The sequence below is a fragment of the Tenrec ecaudatus genome, chromosome 13 (assembly GCF_050624435.1).
Source record: "Tenrec ecaudatus isolate mTenEca1 chromosome 13, mTenEca1.hap1, whole genome shotgun sequence".
Classification (NCBI taxonomy): domain Eukaryota; kingdom Metazoa; phylum Chordata; class Mammalia; order Afrosoricida; family Tenrecidae; genus Tenrec; species Tenrec ecaudatus.
This window is the reverse complement of record NC_134542.1, coordinates 112,369,929-112,388,488: the sequence shown is the minus strand read 5'-3', so window position 1 is coordinate 112,388,488 and position 18,560 is coordinate 112,369,929. Positions and strand designations below refer to the sequence as shown.

General features: G+C 37.6%; 1 protein-coding gene across 6 annotated transcripts in view; it reads left to right on the top strand.

The window, feature by feature from the left end:
• SPOPL (speckle type BTB/POZ protein like) overlaps nt 1–18,560 on the top strand; it is a 55,123-nt gene that overhangs the window by 27,684 nt on the left and 8,879 nt on the right. For 3 of the 6 annotated variants that reach the window (XR_012779379.1, XM_075530016.1, XM_075530018.1), the window contains exons 2-8: nt 2,630–2,766; nt 2,946–3,067; nt 3,341–3,492; nt 5,722–5,849; nt 11,867–12,044; nt 12,134–12,189; nt 13,493–13,615. Coding sequence is in view for 5 of the 6 variants with exons in the window: in XM_075530016.1 (XP_075386131.1) it covers nt 2,689–2,766; nt 2,946–3,067; nt 3,341–3,492; nt 5,722–5,849; nt 11,867–12,044; nt 12,134–12,189; nt 13,493–13,615 (837 nt within the window). In the remaining variant the exon portion in view is untranslated. Of the gene's footprint in view, nt 1–2,629; nt 2,782–2,945; nt 3,068–3,340; nt 3,493–5,721; nt 5,850–11,866; nt 12,045–12,133; nt 12,190–13,492; nt 13,616–18,560 lie in introns of those variants that run through there. The other 3 variants (XM_075530017.1, XM_075530019.1, XM_075530020.1) reach the window with 3 other exon arrangements.

Below are 18,560 nucleotides of genomic sequence, written 5' to 3'. Positions count from 1 at the left end.
GTTATTCTGTAGCTATTCACTTATTACTTTTAGCTTGTGCCATGTGTGAGCTAGTAAAGCATGCGATATGTTTATAGTGATCAGAGTTCTGTCAGTAGTGGGTAGTAAAACTGACAGTATGTACTTAGAACCATTCCTTTTATTTAACTTTTCCTAAATAAAATATAGTCAACACTCTGCCTTGATGGCCAATATGGAAGACACAAGATCTCCATGAATGACAGTGGCCTAGGACACAAATGATTAGGGGCTGAGGTTTTTGAGTGATGGAGGGAAACGTATTTATTTGGTGGTGGTGGTGGTGGTGGTGGTGATGCTGCTGCTGCTTCCCTTATAGGCCATATTGAATGATTGCCTGTTTTGCCTTACTCAATGCTATAGCCTATAAGATATATGAGCCACAAGGATACCAGTGAGTGAGGTTATTTGCGGATTTATAGGTTATGTAAGTAGAAATGATAACTGAGCAGCCCTACCAAAGAACATAAAGAGCACTGTTCAATAAGGCTTTGTATTATGACAGCTGTCAGCACTTGACCTGGCAGCATAATAGTTACATGTTGGGCTTGTAACCTCAAGGCCAGCAGTTCAAAACTACCAGCGGCTCTGCAGGAAAAAGAAGAGGCTTTGTACTTCCTCTAAGAGTCTCAGAAACCCACAGAGGCAGTTCTTTTCTGTCTTCAAGGGTTGCTTTGAGTCAGAATGGATTGCACTGGATTGCAGTGCGTTTGGTTTAGTACGATGGAAATGTTTTCATGGTAGCTACCAACTATGGATGTCTAGTCAAAACAAAAAATGAATCTTTAAATGAAAGATTGGATGTTTAATTTTATTTAAATTGATTGAATTCAGATAGAGGCATGATGGGCAGTGCCTGCTGTATTAGACAGTACAGGTGCAGAGTGATCTAAAAGCACTCTCTACAGTGGTTTTAGGTGTGAACGCACAACTTCATTGTTTTCTTTGGTAAAACCTTCATTTGAGAATAGACCTGACAGCTCTCTGTTTATTTAAACAATACTCTTTGCAGGCCACTATTCTGCTTATTGGTAAGGATTTTCTACTCTTGTTCAGCCAATTCAGAGGAGCAGACCAAAACCAAACCAACCCCACTGACATTGAGTCACATCACCACATCTTTTTTCCACTGAGCAGTGGTGTATTTGAACTGCTGATCTTGCAGCAGCAGCCAATTCTTATATTCACTGCACTATTGGGGTTCCTTTTCTTGGCAAATGAAGTCGTTAACATAGTCCACAAACACAGTGCCCACTTCCTACTTTGGTGAGTAGCACCTGGGGTCTTAATGATAATTCGCTCCCTGTCTGGAAGAAAGAAAACAATATAAGACATATGGAAGCCGTTAGTCCAGTGAAGTAAAGGACATCAGTCTCCACCACCCTGAGACCAGAAGAGCTAGCTAGTATCTGGCTATCACCATGAATTGCTTTGAAAGAGATCCCATTAGAAGGTCCTAGATAGAGAAATGTAACAGAACTCGAAATCATGAAAACCTCCAGGCTCACTGGTTGAATAGAAACTGGAGGAATATCTGAGAGTATGGCCCTACCTCACCCTTCTAGTCCAGAAATAAACGCATTCCCGTGGTCAGTTTCCAGTCAAACAGTAGATGGGTCTGTGAAGGCAACAATAACCTACCACTAGAGTTATAAAAGGGAGCCCCAGTGGGGTTGTGGTTACATGTTAGTCTATAGTCCTCAAGGTCAGCAGTTCGAAACCACCAGCTGCTGCATAGGAGAAAGATGGGGCTTTTTACTGCTGTAAAGAATTAACAGTCTTGGAATCTTAGTGGGTAGGCACAGTTCTACTCTGCCCTATAGCGTCGCTATGAGTTTTGACTTGGTGGCAGTGAGTTGGGAGAAAAGGTATTTTAAAAAGCTGTGAGTAAGTAAACATATTAAAATTTTGATCTAGAAACAAAGGATACATTCAACCTTTGGGGTGGGGGGTGGGGAAGTATCATCTAGTCATGAATGTTCTGGCCAGGTTATGAGTAATTAATTATGTATCCTGGAAGAAAATTTATGGTTGAGCTCTGTAGGAAGCTTTGATTTGGATGAAGTCTTAGAAGATAGCTTGTTTGTGCGAAATAAAGAGACAGTGAAGATCTGTATTACGATTATTAAAGCATTGCCTGTACTTTGTTTCACTCGGTGGAAAGTTCTGGGATCTTAAAGCACGAGTAATTAATATTTTCGTTCTCACCGCTGTTGTAAACTCTGCAGCCCTTTTGCTTTTCGTGCATATGTCAATGAAAAGATAAAGGAAAATGAATCCGATACAATTGTTTGCTCTCATTCAGTTTCCACATTGTTTTGTGATTCTCTGTTTATGACTTTACTATTTAAGATAAATGATAGTTGATTTGTAATACTTGGAATGCATGATTGGGCAGTATGATTTCTGATCTATAAATATTAAGTGTTCTTGTACAAATTTCAAATGTTTTGTGTCATGAAGACTGATAAGTTCATTTCTTAAAAATCACAAAAGTCCACATCCATATATTTGTTCCATCATAAGCTAATTAGAGAGAAGGAATTGTTTCATGACTTTCATTGCCACAGTCAAACTTCTTGATCAGTAAATGGAACTTCTTTTTTTGTAGATAGAGTCCTAACGGTGTTGGATACTGCGTAAATTCTAAACGACAGCAATAACGTGGCAATGTCTCAGGAGCCCACGCCGCCTCTGCCTGGAGACATGTCTGCTGGTCCTATAGCAGAAAGCTGGTGTTACACACAGGTACTGCTGTAAAAGGTGCCTTGCCTTTTGAGATGGGCCATTTAAACTTGTTAGATGAGTTGGAGAATATTGTGAAGCTTGTGTGTAGCTTTTAATGGTGCTAGAAAAGTGGATTATAGGATATGACGAGTTTTAAAACAGAAAGTTACATTGTTAAAGTGGTTTTCTGAATCTCTTAGGTTAAAGTGGTAAAGTTTTCCTACATGTGGACAATTAATAACTTCAGTTTTTGTCGAGAAGAAATGGGTGAAGTGTTAAAAAGCTCAACATTTTCATCTGGTCCAAATGACAAAATGAAATGGTAAGGCCGTATTCGTTTTTATGTTTCTTGTTGGCTTTTTGAGGTTTTCCCATCAGCTGCTTTATGATTTTATGGTTGTTCCTGAGTGAATGTTAGTTTAATTTTATATGATTGGTAATGAATCCCCAGTATAGTGTAAAGAATGATAAAGACTCATGGATGTTTTAATTACCGAGTACTCTGGGATGTTGTCTAATGAATGATTTTCGTGTTGCCTCTCTTGTTTTGAATGCTGGCCATGTTCCTCCCTGTGAGCCTGTTGTTTCATTTCAGGTGCCTGAGGGTAAACCCCAAGGGATTAGATGATGAAAGTAAAGACTACTTGTCCTTATATTTGCTTTTAGTCAGCTGCCCCAAAAGTGAAGTTCGAGCAAAATTCAAATTTTCCCTTCTGAATGCTAAGAGGGAAGAAACAAAAGCAATGGGTAAGTGATTTGAAAACTGAGTGAAGAAGTCTCTGTGTAACTGTGTTATGTGACTTCTGCACTTTTGCAAAGAAAACTGGAGAATTATATTTTCCATCAAAATTTACTTCATTTAAAACACTTAATTTGGCCAGTATTTGATCCGTTTTAAATACTAGCATAGACATGATTGTTCTACTAAATCTTGGACTTCACAAGACCAATAAAAACTAAAATGTTGTTAAAATGTAACTCTTTCATTAAAATGCCCTAAAATGACTTTCACTTATCTCTTGGGAAAATAATTGCTATTAAAGTAAGATGCTTCGTTCAGTACTTGACAGTGTAATACGTGTTCAAAAGATATTCCTGTCTTCCTTGCTATTTTTGCCAGTAATAAAATCTTCAGAGTAATGTGAAATGAGATAGAATATTTTGCCATTTTGTAGATACAATTTTTTTAAGCAGTGACCTAGACATTGACTAAAAGCAGTCAGTTTTTCTTTGTCACAGGGTTTGTTAAATCCAGTCCAAGATTTACATCTATAGAAGATGAAACTATGTAACCTGAAATTCATAACAGAATATTATAAGAATTTTGCAATATGCACAGTAGGAAAATATATCATAATATATCATAAATTGCCACATTAAATTTTATTATTTCTAGATGTTAATCGCAGAAACAAATAACTTTTATCACAGAAAATCTAATTCACACATGCAGTTTCAAAAATAGTGCCTTTTATTGTCATTGTAATACATGTATTCATGTCGTCTGACCTTTCTTTAAGATAATAGTGTTTTCAGGATTAGACTTTCAAGTCAGAAAGCATGACTGAGCAACCATAGAAATCTTTATTAAGCAAAAGATTTGAAGTTGACGTTTCTCAACATATACTCCATGTAGGTGTATACACTTCTGAAGGCAAGGGTTCTCTCTCGTCTCTACCTTTCCCTGAAAAACTCTGGCAACTTTGGTGGCATTCTGTGAATTTGTGGCGCCGAGGGAAGTCTGAATGGGCACGGTGTCGGTGGATAGGTAGATTGCCCAGCAGAATCCCTGCAGGAGAGCCTGGCCCCTCCAAGGCTGGCGAAGGGGGGCGGGCTTTGTTGTGATGGACGATGCCTGCATGCAGCTTTGCTGGCCCTTTTCCCTCCAGTGCAGTTTTTCATTTGCCTGAAATTTCTTTTCTCTCTGATAGTTTTATCTTTAGAGAAAAATCAGTTAATAAGGATTACTCCTTTGCATTGTAAAGAACATTCACTATTAATTACCCTCTGAACGGACCACGCTGCCCCAGAAGATCCCAGTGTTTTGAGTACACCCTTTAAAGGCACCGTGATGAGTCTAAGACAAGTGTATTGCTGGGAGAGCTTGTCTGCAGCCATCCGCCAATCGCAGAGACCCGTTTACACAGTTTCTGCTTGGAATAAACCCAAGCCAATCCAAACTGGAACCCGAGTGGCAGCATTTTTTGACTTACATGTACCAGTCTATTGCTAGTGTCCTATGTCTAGTGTAGTCTTTGCATGTCACATAGGGACTACTTACTGTTGACAGTTTGTCTTTCAGAATACAACAATTATGCAGCATACTAGGTATTGGTAACATTAATTTTAGCTATTAAATCTTATAAAATTATACTAGAAATATAATTTGGGATGTTTGGGAGGATTAAAAATATTACATCTAAAGACATAAAGCTGCTAAAGAAACTTTTTAAGTTTTCTACCAAGTAATGGTTTTGTTGTCGTCTGTTAAAACTTTAAGTCAGTGGTATAGATGTCCCAGCAGAGCTTAAAGGACAACGTAGTGATTTCTTGCATCCAGTGTTAAAGGGAGGAGCTGGAAATGATAGGTAGAATACGCTGTAATTAGGGCTCTGATAGGAGCTGGTGAACAGTATGCCTGTGCCAGTTGATCATGCTTCATTGTCTCCCATGACCTCAGTTGATAAAAGCGATCCCTTCTTTCTCCACAAAATGTGATCAGGCGTTTAGTCTCTTTAGGACCCAGACACTCAAAACTGAAGTCCTTTTACGATGGCTAACATTTGAGTGGCCATGTGGAGTGATCTGGTACCACCTTCACTGTAATGAAATCTCATTTGTGAGAACACATCTATAATTCTTGAATGCCTGTATTGACCAACCCCTTTTTCAATGTTCATTTTATTCCGTTATTTTGTCATTAATATATTCGTTTAGTACATGCTTTATTTATACGTATATTCTGTTTTCCACCAGAAAGCCAAAGAGCCTATCGATTTGTGCAAGGGAAGGACTGGGGCTTTAAGAAATTCATTAGAAGGGATTTTTTGCTTGATGAAGCTAATGGTCTTTTACCAGATGATAAGCTTACATTATTTTGTGAGGTAGGTACTTTTTTGGTCTTCTTTCATTTAAGGAACATCTTACTGATTTTGCAAAAGTATGAACTGTAATAGTATTGATTATACTTTTAAACTCGATGGTTATATTGGTAAAGTGTTATTTGTAAGTGCTTGACTATAGATAGCTGACTAGATTTTGCCATAGGAGTCAATGCAGTAGTAGTCCATTTGGAAATTAGTTATTTCTCTAATTTCTGTCATTATATCTAGCTTTTAAGTATACATGCAGAAATCCTCTTTGAGTCCATTCTGATGCCCAGGTACGCTATAGGACAGAGTGGACCTGCCTTTCAGGGTTTCCTTGACAAGGATCCTTGTGGGAGAGTAGCTTACCAGGTCTTTGGGGGCCACTGATGAGTTCCAGCCACCACAGCCTTTTGCTTGTCCACAACCAGGAGCTTCGGCATTGTGTCCTGATGCCTGAGGCAGTCCACCTAGCAAAAGTTTATCAGATTGAATCCAAATGCAAACCATAATGAAAAGTACCTGAAACATGAAGATAGTGTTCTAAGGGTTACAGTGCCCAGCTCCTCAGTGACAGGTTGGTGGTTGGAAACTCACAGCCCCTTCACAGAACAAAGTGGTGGCAGTGTGCTCCGTGAAGATTTGCAGCCCCGGGAGCCCTATGCACAGCTCTGTGTGTGCAGCCTTGTAGGTAGCTGTGAATTGAACACAATAGGTTTTACTCTAGATTTTAATAGTTAATCAGATGTTTGACACCCACCTGTGTCTTTGGATAAACATAATAAGGTATATTTAAGTTAGCAGCATTGTCTTGCTGAATAATTTCTGAAGATTTTGTAATTTGAATTTGTGCCTGTCATTGGTATCGTAAAGTAGTCTTAATGTACATAAACTTTTGAGATTCATTCTTTGAAGTGATTTAAAGATTATTACATGAACAATACAACTTATAAAGAATATCAGTAATATAATTTTAGAAATGTTGAAAGTAGATAAAAAGGTTATAGTTCAGTGATTTCACTGCTAGATTTCATCAGGGTTTTGTGGATAGACGAGTGTCTGCGAAGCATGATAATGTTCTTAACTGATACTTAGGTAGCTTTAATCTCTTTAGAGAAAATGTGTAAAAATTTCCTGGCAAGATTACAACTTAATTGCTTGTCATTATTTTGTGTCATAATAATAATTGAAATATGGCCCTAGAGATTACACAGTGCAAATAGAATGCATCTTATTTTCACTTAGACAAGTTAAGTGAACTGTATGCTGAATTTGTTATGAATACAATTTGGCTGATAGAGCATGTCTTGAGTAGGATTTATCATTAAGCAATTTTGGTAAGCAGGGGTAGAAGCTATTGAATCATTTGTTATTAATAGACAAATATTCTGAGTAATAGTCTAAATAAATATAGTTTATGCTATTTAAATTTTTTCAGCAACTTTTATATCAAGGGGACACTTCTTGAATTTTATCAGTAATCTCAAATAAATTTCCAAGTGTTAATTTTCAAAAACTATAATGTTAGAATTTAAAGGCTGTTTCACTCAAAGAAAACAACTACAGCAAAAGTATTTTGTGAACGAATCTCTGAAAAAAATATTCCTTTTAGTATTAAAATAGAAAAAAAAGAATTAAAATAGTGTTTACAGTTTTTCCTTAGCATATATCATTGGAACCTAGGCAACTAAGAAATTCAGAATTAAGGCTGAGATTAAGTTTAAGATCCTTTTTTGAATCGTGCTTAGTATTTCACATGCCAAAACATGTGGTAATAACCCTACTAAGGAATCCATTCGGACAGAGGTTTTCAATTGGTTGTAGGCCAAATGCAGTTTTTAGTCCTGAAGCATGCATCTTTACTGTTAGAGATGCTTATTCTCTGGGCGCCATGCTTAGAATAGCTGGGCAAAGCGTATTCCTAGTACACCGTCCTCATGCCCTCCCACCATTTCTTTCTTCCACCACTCTCATGGATGCCCCTTCCTTCTGCAGCGTCTCCTGCACTGCTTGCAGAAGAGGAGGAAGCGTTGCACTGAGACACCCTAAAGAACTGCCTCCTCCCCCTCCCCTGCAAGTGGTGCTGTAGACAGGTAAGGCAGTTTGGCGCTACCCTTCCTGTGCAGGACCTAGCATAATCTTGCAGCTTCCCAGCAGTGTCTCAGGGGCCACGGGTAAACGGTTCTAGCATCATCAACAGCTCTGTCATTGCTCATCTCTTGAAATGAAGTCGGTTTGAACTAGTCTGTCTGCCAGACCCACGCCATTTCCTTATATTCACAGATAAAATATACATACTGTGTTTTGTATTTAAAGTTACATAAACTTATTCATTTGTAAAGTCAATCTGCCCCCCCACCCCCATCGCCTTTCTATTTTAAAAAGACTTGTGCTTTATTCAATGAAAGGTCCTTTCTCAGCAAAGAGGGGCAGTACTATTCCTAGTACCTGAATTTTTAAGGATAATCTTGAACTATAAACTTTTAAATATTGAGGACCCATTATTTAGAAAACAGCAAATGACTGCTGAGAAGCCCCCACTTTGGAGTTAATGAGCAATGATGGGGGTTAGAATGTTGACTGGAACAGGGAAAGTGTACTGCAGTGCAGCTTTGGGAATTCCCAGCTTTCAGAAATACTTTAAAGCAGAAACGAATTTCTTAAGTTGGTAGTTTGGTTCTGTATTGAAGGAAATCCAGATTTAAGATTTTTTGCATGAAAGAAAAGCAAATTTAGCTTCAGGAAATAATGTCAGCCTTTTTTCTGAATTTTTCATTCTAGGTTCATTCAAACAGAACTTTTTGACTTATTTAAATATATAATAGAAGAAATGGAAATTTTACCTTAACTATGAAACTGATGTGTGTGATAATATGTATTAATAACCACTAGATCTTGTGTATATTGATTCTTGGTTGGATCATTAGTTTTTACTTTTAAGTAATCCCTTGAGTAATCTTGGTGTATGAAATATTAATTACGTGTCCTGATTAAAATTTGTGGTTTCATGTGTTGATATCAACCATATAAAGCCTTTTGAAAAAGAGTTGCTTATTCAGAATACACGTCTATGGCTGCTAATATAAATATTTGAATTTTTATCCCTTTATTTTAGAAAATGTCCATGTTGAATGTATTGTTTTAGTTAAGCTAATAAAATGAGTGAAATCCTTTCCTAGATGAAATGTGGCAAAATTAACTGCCATCAGGTTGGTCTGAACTCATAGTGACCCTGTACTGGACAGAGTAGAACTGCTCCTGTGGGCTTCTGCGAGGCCGTCACTCTCTAAGGGAAAAGAAAGCCGCATCCTTCTCGGGAGGAGCAGCTGGTGATTCCGAACGACTGCCGGAACGCATAACCCGCTATGCACCTAGGCTCCTTAAATGAAATGTAGCATCACAGTTTTATAACTTCCATAATATTCCATTATGTGATCAATGAAGCCAGTTCACAGTTTCTAGGAATTTCAAGAACACTGTTGATATTGCCAAATAAATATTGCATGTAATAAAAAGCAATCATAACTGAGCCCCAAATATTAACACCAACACAGTTTTAGTTTGTGTATCATTAAGTTATAACATATGGCTTTGGGGGGCAATTAGTTAAGGGTCATTGAAGCTTATTTCTATTTTGTAGCTATTAAAGTTTTAGAAATATCTGTGATTAAAAACTTAATAGGCTAGTAGATTTATATATATAATTGTAGTTCTTTATTAGTAGATTTATTTATGTATGTAATCGTAGTTCTCATATTTAGAAAAATATTTTACAACGTTGTAGTGAAAGCTTTCTGAACCATAGTTGCTTTAAAGTCATATAATTAAATTTTTTAAATCCCAAGAAGTTTTGTGCTCTACAAATATCCCTAAAAAAGAATCTGCTTATAAAAGTCTAGTCTTTCTTTGCTGTTAACTAGCTGTGTCCTTTAGCGTACTTTATTCACCTTCTCTGGATCTCACATTGACTCTTAAAATAAAATGAAGTGGTTAGCTTAGATTATTTCTATGTACATATAATTCCAAAAGGTTAGTATGTAGTAATATGTAGTATGTAAATATGTAATACAGGTTTTCCACTTGTTCTTTAGAAGTGTATACATTGATATTTTATGTGCTAGCATGAAATTTATCTTTTTTAATTTATATTTTGTGCAGTTAACTATTATATGTGTCCTTATTTAAACTTAATAACATCTAACATAACCTTCTGAAATGTTTTTAAATGAATGCACTTATATTATCTATTGCTGTGTAACAAATTACCCCAAAACTTAGCAGTTGAAGCGACAATTAGATAAGTACCTTTTGTGTTTTTGAAAAAGGTTTATTCTAGAACATTTGCTTTACTAGTTAAGGTGTATTATGTTTTTCTTTTTTATTAGGTTTTTCAATTTATTAAATGTGATGTGAAATATCTAAATTAATACCATATTATTTTTTTAAAGCTGACTTGGAAACACGTAGGAAAGTTTATAAAGTGCTTAGTATATGGCCATTTTAAGGGAAGATAACTTAATCCACATTATACTAGAACTGTCTTACAAATAGTGTCATAATCATAATAACCTTTGTTATCGAGTAGGCAAGAATCTTTGTATGGCTCTTGATTTTTCTACAAAAGATTTTATGAACCTAAAAAATTATCAGTTTTTGGTGAAAATTTCTGCAATTTCAATTACTTTCACTAGATTTGAAATATGTAGGAATGACACTTAAAATAATTCCCAGCATGTATGTTGTAGATAGGTGGTTGTTTTCTTTTTTAATAGTGTAAAATGTTGATTTGCACCCCATGCCACATTTGTGTGAGAAATTAAAAATTATATGCACTTAATATTATATGGAAATTATTTCTTTAACTTTTAATTGTGAGCTGGATGAAGGTTTACAAAACATATCGTCAATCTTATACTCAACAATTCATACCCATTTTGTTCCCCTCGTTCACTGCATTCCTCTCAGTGCTCCATCTCTTCTCCTACTCCCTTGCTGTGTTCTTTCTAATAAGTCTTCTTCCCGCACTCTTCTGAACTTTGTGCTCAGGGAGTGCTGCCCTGTAGATCTTCAGAGGGCATTCTAAAGGAGGGGGATTCTCTTCCAGACCTGAAGACTGACTGAGGGCGGGCAGTCTCCTGAAGCCTGGTCTCCTTTATGATTCTGAGTTCCACGTGTTTCCTTTACTCGATACAGGACCTTCTAAAACGAGCCTTGGTAGAGCAGTTCATACTGCTAGTCAGGAACTGCCTTGTTCTACTCTCTTGAGGCTGTGAAGACTGAGTTTCATGGTCCATTGCAGTAATTGTTTCCATAGGCTTTTAATGTTTATCATTCTTCTCGGGAGTAAACCAAAAACTCCAAATCATGATGATCCCTGAAGACCACAATAGAACTATCCTGTGTGTTTCTGAGGCTGTAACTCTTTACGGTAATAGAAAGCCTCATCTTAGTTGTATCTTGGTAATAGTTGTATCTTAGATGACTGCTCGTGAGCTCTTAAGACTCCATTTGCCACTCACCACAGTATAGGAGGCAGAGCCCACATGGCACTGATGGGTAAATATTGGACTTGGGCTGACTTCCAACCTACCAGCCACTCTGTGGGAGAAACAATAGGGTATCTGTCTACTACTGTAAAGATTTATAGACTCAGGGATTTTATACAGATAGGTAGCTGTGAATTGGAACCGACTAGATGGCAGCAGGCGTTGGTTTAAGTAGGCTATAGTACAACATCTTTGGACTGTTTTGCATGGCATATATTTTGTTGGAAATGCCTCTTAATCCAACTAACTGATACGCTGTTTATATAATATTTCACTAATTAACGAAATTCTGTGTGTTTCTAACTTTTTTCTATATTACTTCTTTTACTTAAATTATGTCTTTCAATTCAGTTTCCAGAAAAAAGGCTTTTTTAACTCCAAGGTACATTGGAACTTTCAAATAATTTTAAACACAAATTTAAGTACGCACAGTAACATATTATTGATGTCAGTTTGTGAAAGCTTTTTCCTTGCTGTCTTTGTAATTAGGTGAGTGTTGTCCAAGACTCGGTGAATATATCAGGACATACGAACACAAACACTCTCAAGGTACCCGAGTGCCGGCTAGCAGAAGATCTAGGTCATCTCTGGGAAAACACAAGATTCACAGATTGCAGCTTTTTTGTGAAAGGACAAGAATTCAAGGCTCATAAATCTGTGCTTGCAGGTACTTTTTACTTTTGAGTCATAGAATTAGTCTTCCCCCCCCCCCCATAAAACTATGCATTAAATAATGGCGCTTAATTCTTGTTACAGCTCGTTCTCCAGTTTTTAATGCAATGTTTGAACATGAAATGGAAGAAAGCAAAAAGGTAAATATAGTTGAAAGGCTTAATATTGAATTTGTGCAAATGTAGAACAATAAAATGGGAATTTTAAACGTAGCAGTACATATTTTCATCTTCATACTGTCATTGTAAGAAGGGGAAAATAGGAACCAGTGGGAAGGTGGGAAGAGACTGTCTTTGTAGTAGCGTATGAGAGCCCCGTGGGATGCTCCGTCACTATTCAAAGTAGCAGCTGTGTCAGTGCCACTCGGAGGGTGGACTGGGTGCTTCTCCAAAAGGCCTGTCCTGGAGAGGGCCATCCTTAAGTGTACATTCCCTGATTGTAGCCTTCATGATTCTTCTTTTCATCACGAAAACCATATTGAATCTATTTGAGTTCTGTAGTCAGGTAAAATGTGGTCAGGTTAGAGGTCAGAAGTTAGATCTCTGCTGTTTGTACAATGACTAGCTGGACAACTCCAGAATGTCTCCCTTGGCTCAGCTGTGTTCATTCAGTAGAACTAGAGACCACGAGGAAATAGCTGTGCTCTTTCCTCTGATGATCAGTCTGGGCAAGTGCACTGATGAGCTTTCTTGATAAGCTTTCAATTGGAGAGATGTCATTGACATCAGAAGTTATTGACAATAAATGATCAGAAGTATTGGTTAGTGTTTATTGTTCCCTGGAGAGAAACTAAATACAAAAATACAGACGAAAAAGCAACTAGTCCTCTTTGGGCAGAATATATCTCAAGTAAGTAAGCATGCCGTAGTTAGTGGAAGATTTCTGAGATGGCAAGTTCTTTTTGAGCTCCTAATTCTATTTAATTTTGAGGATAGAATCATTGGTTAGGGGATCTTCCGTATTATGTTAGAATTTAGGGATTTAAGAAAATACTAAATTACCCTCATCCTTTATTTGAGAGATTATAATATGGCTCTGTTTAGCCCATAATTATTTTTTTCTTGTCTTTTTTCTAACTGCTTTAAATCGAGAAACGGGCTTATTTTCCTACAAGGTAGTACGTGACTAGTCCAGGTGTGGGCGTGGGTGTGGGTTCTCCAACTGACCCTGGTTCTCACCTACATAGTGTCTGTGTCTCTTTTTAGATGTACTTTCTTTGCTCTGAATGCTTAGCTTACCAAAGATTTACTCTCCTCAAATTTAGAGTTGCATTTACAAATATCTCTATGTGGACTCTTGAGATATAAAGTACTGATGGTGCCTTTGGGGCTTCTAACTCACTATCTAGGATTTACGTGGGGACACTTATGTGTGAGTTCTTTAAAGACTACTTTTTTTTTATGTTTCCTTCTCGCCCTACCCCCTTTTTTTCCTAAATAACAGAATCGAGTAGAAATAAATGATGTAGACCCTGAGGTGTTTAAAGAAATGATGAGATTCGTTTATACAGGCAAAGCACCGAACCTTGACAGAATGGCTGACAGTTTGTTAGCAGCTGCAGACAAAGTAAGTAAGTAGGTCTCAAGGAGGCTGAAGTCGCCCTCCAGCCTGATGTCTCTAGAAAGCTGCCATTGAGCAAAACCCCAAATAACTGGAAGTATTGGATTAACTGGTACTTTGTGTAGATGAGACTTACCTTGTAGATGACTTTTGAAGATTTAAGAAGAGCATAATGCAGGATAATATGGAAATGAGGTTTTCTTGTTTTGTTTTTTAAATCAACGAAATGTAAAAATATCTTAAGCCAGTTAGAGCATATGCAAGAGAGTGAATATTTCATGTGACGTTAAGCTGTAAAAATAGTTTTGACTGCCTGTTTTATAAGAACACATGCCCAATTGCATATGTTATTGCTGTTTTCAGGTTATCTTTAATCTGCTCAGCGCTCTTTGTTCTAAAGCCATAATACAATACTACATGGCCTTTATTTTTAAAAGGGACAGAATATTGAATATTTTGTATAATTCTCTGGTTTTTGTGGTTCTTTTGTTTTTCAATTTTGACAACATAGAGGAAAGAGGATATTGTCAATTTAATGATGCTTTGTAGCAGAGCTTCATGGAGCTGCAAATATAAAAATACTAGAAAATCACAAAGTCAGTTGTTCTTAATCATGAAAGAAAGCTTGAATCTCCTAGGCAACTTCCTGCAAAAAACACTGAGCCCCATCCCACCCCCACATACACTCCCAACCACTAAAACCAGAGTTAATCAGTACAGAAGGGAGCTCAGGCCTTGATACTTAATTTAAAAGCTGCCAAGTGATTCTGAATGTTAGTCAAGATTGAGAACCATTACTCCAAACTATTGCTTTAAAGCAGCGATTCTCAACCAATGGGTTGCGACCCTTTTGGGAGTCCAACGACCCTTTCACAGGGGTCGCCCGATTATAAGCAAAGTTACAGTTAGGAAGTAGCAATGGAAATAGTTATTTTGGGAGGGGGGGGTCATCACAACATGAACTGTAGGAAAGGGCCGTGCATTGGGAAGGGGAGAACAGCTGCTCTCAACTGTGTGCCATGGCCTCTATTGAACTCCTGCAAAGCCCTTTTCCTAGTGTAAGACTGTGCAGCTGATAGGCCACACCCAGGCTCTCAGACGGAGATGGGGAGTGCTTTCCCTCAGCAGCCCTCTCACCTGACTCCTCCTGGGTGCCCCTTGGTCCACAGAATTCCATAAAGTTTTCATGGCCATGGCCTTTTGGAAGCAACACTGGGCCTTTTTCTGAGGTGTGGTCTGTGGGTATGAACCAGGGCACCAGTCTTTGGTTGGTAGCTCAGTTCTTAACTATTTGTGTCACACAAGGATGCGCACTAGGTAATAAGTAAAACAAAGAGTGAAACAAACCATCTCCTTTGGACAGCCTCATATTTACTCCGTGTGATTAGTAGTTAAAAACGAATTTTCATTTTATTACCAACATTTTAGTTTTGGATAGATGTATTGGAAGATACAAACAACCACATGCATACATTGACAAGCCAGGCCACTTGTCGGTTTTGAAAGTTATGGTATATTTATTTATTAACTTTGAATTTGTAGTTTAGATGTGTGAAATTTGAGAGATTTATAGAAATACAGCCTTGGAATTATTTTATCTTTAAAATGGAATTATCTGAGTAATCAGCATTCGGTTATAAAGGTGCCATGTTCATTTCTTAGTGATATTTACTGTTGTATTTTATACATAATGATTAAAAACAAAATATTTAAACTATTTTATCATTGAAATTATTTATGAGACATTGGACTCAGTAGCAAATCCATAAATTCAATGTAATTCTATGAAAATTGTGCTTTGTATTATCTCTAAAATAACATCTTCCATTTGAGCTGCTTAGATATGATAGATCAGATTCATAGACAATTAAAATATTTAAGAAAATTCTTACCCTATTGATCATCTTTTATTAATTTCAACCCAACAAAAACCTAAAATATAATTCTTAGATGTTTGGCTTTTAATAAAGTGATTTGCGTATGCATGCATGTGAGCATACTACGCAAATCTAGGGAAAGAGCTATCTGAAAAGATTGTGTGAATAGTGCCCATCGCTTATCTAGGGATGGGCACATTGCCTGTCAGGTAAATATTTTACTACCCTTTGGGAAATATGCTTACAGTCAGGTTTATATTTCTGGTGTTTCTCATTTTCTGATAACAGCCTTGCTTTCTCTTAAGTAAAAGTATATTAGCTTTAAAAACAAAACAGCAGTAAGTCTCTCTTCTAAAGTTTCTTTTCATTAAACTTGCCCCTGTCATGTCAACATCAATCAGTCAGATTAATGACCTTGGCTCTTAAATATATTGGAGCATCAACTAGGTAACGGGGAGCACCAAAATCTGTTCCACTCTTTGGCTGTTCATTTCTTACAAGCCCTGTCTCCTGTGACCGCAGATTACTACAGAAGACATGTGAGGCTTGTTGTGGCCCTGAGGAATCTGTGTTTATATCCTAACCCCTAATTCAGTGATGACAATCCCATTTAAGAGGGGGCTTTCTTTGTATTAGTATTAGCTTGGCTTCTCTCTCTCTCGATAACGAAGAAGCAGATTAAGTGATCACAGATGGAAGAAGAGAGAAGCCAAGCCACAGAGAGATCTCCAAGGAACCGGGAAACAGAAACCAAAAGGAGACATGGGCCTTCCTCCCCTACTGCCAATCAAGAGAAAAGCCTTTCCATAGAGCCGGCACCCTCACTTTGAATTTCCAGCCTAAGCTGTAAAAAGATGAAGTGCTGTATTTTATAGATACCCACTTGTTATATTTCTGTTGTAGCAAGATTAGATCATTAAGATTATGCCTAATCCCTTTCCTAGAATAATTTGGTTTTAATAAAGATAATTATAGAGAAACTCAGAAATTAAATATAGGAGCTAGATACAGGAACTAGATTTATCATCTCCCTTGTAAACAATATAAATAAAACAAAGAATGCACAAGGAAAATATCCAGATATATGGGAAACAGTGGTTTTTGTGACACTGGTCTTGTGATAGCAAGGTCACTGAGCACTTGGGGAGCCTGTGATTGACCCAGCACGTTTCCCTGCTGAGGCTGGGTAACACAGAGCTGAGAGTCCAGGAGGAGCACAGTGAGGAGATTGAGTTTGCCAGACAAAGTGCTGGAGAGGAAAAGTCTGCTCAGAGATTTTCCTTTGGAATATTTGGCATAGAATTCATTAATGCAAATGTGTTAGCATGTGACCCAGGCTGAGGAATGCACTCCTTGAATGAATTCCATACAGCCATGTCCAGTGCTTATAAAAGCTGAGAATATTGCCAACTGGAAAACCTCAGTTTATGGGCCATGGAGTAGGATACTAAGAATAGTGTTGCTTCATAATCAACGTCTTAGCCTCAGTAGTAAAGCATAACTAGCTCTAGAATACATGTTACTCTGGTCCTGCCTAAGTTTTTAAACTAAGGTCTAAAAGAATTAAGAGTACTTCCAAGTAACACACTGTCCCAGAATAAGGGTAAAGTGTATTTGATTTTAAGATGTGTAACATCCAACAACATAAAATTCACAATGTCTGCCATGTGAGCAAAAATCATTAATGCAAAAAAATCAGTTGAAGTCAGCGTATAGCCAACAGATGTTAGAAGACCACCGTTAGAACTATATTTTAGATGCTCAAAAGTTAGATTTGGAAAAATTTTTAAAAAGATGATTTGAGATGAGAAATACACTATTGAGGTAGTTTATTGTGCCAAGCTGGCTAATAAACACATGTTGAGTTAATTGAAGGGCTAGTTTTCGGGCTTCTTGCTTTGTGATGGTCGGACCAGGTTGCAGCTGCCTTAGCAGTTCCCTGCTTCAGCTGGCAAGGCTCACTTCCTGCAAGACATCCCCAAGGAGAAGCCACATGGACCTACCCCAATGCAGCCCTGGGTGCTGGAGCAGCTGTGTGGAGACCCCTGCCAGCGCTGAGATGCTAACATGTTCACTAATCCAGCTTTCCTCCTGCCTTCAGCATCATTTCATGTGTTTTGTGAGATGGAGGAGGACTTTGTGGATTGGTGTTGGACATATGGGTTAATGTTGGACTTGTGGGCTTAGGCAGCACTGGGTTGGGATGTTTTCTTGATGTGCCCTTACCTTTTATATAAAACTCTCTTATACATGAGTTTCTGTGGGTTTGTTTCTCTCAAGTACCCAGACTAATACAATTATGTAAAATTATTAGCAGATTATGGTTTGTAGCTAAAATATCGATGAACCTGATGAATTCTAAACAAATTATTGAAATAGAAAAACAAGAAGTTATAGCCAATAGGCTAGCATAGAATAATTTTTTTAAATGTCATTTCAAAAGTAGGTGAGAATGATGAGGAAACAAAGCTAACAGCAAGACGACACACTTAAATCTAACCATGTAATTAAATGTAAACATATCGAAACATCAAAAGCAGATTGCCCAATTACAAAAAAGAAAAACCCAAATAATACTGCTTATTAGGAACAATGTGTATTTGCAAAGACAGGGAGATGAGGCTGGGAGAAAATATTTTCAGTGCATGTATCCGAAGCTTTTTTATTCAGTAATGCCATGAAGTCATGTGAAGGATATTAAAAGATGCTCAACAGTATTAATCATTAGAGAACTACAAATTAAAGGTATCATCACCGCTTTCACACACCTAAAATTAAAAGGGACTAAAATTGAAGGGACTACACCAAGTGCAGTCAAGGATGTGAGAGAAGCAGGTCTCGTGCTTTGCTAGAGGGAATGTAAAATGGCACACCTACTTTGGAACAGGCTACTTTTGGTCAAAGAACACAGCCCAGACACACACACACACACACACACACACACCCTGATGTCGTACCACACGGTGTTCCCGGTTCTCTTGGAAGGGTTGCCCTTGGGGTGTGCGCCTACGTACATAGGATAACTGTGAGTCAGAACCGACCTGATGGCACCAACAGCACGACTGCTCGGACGC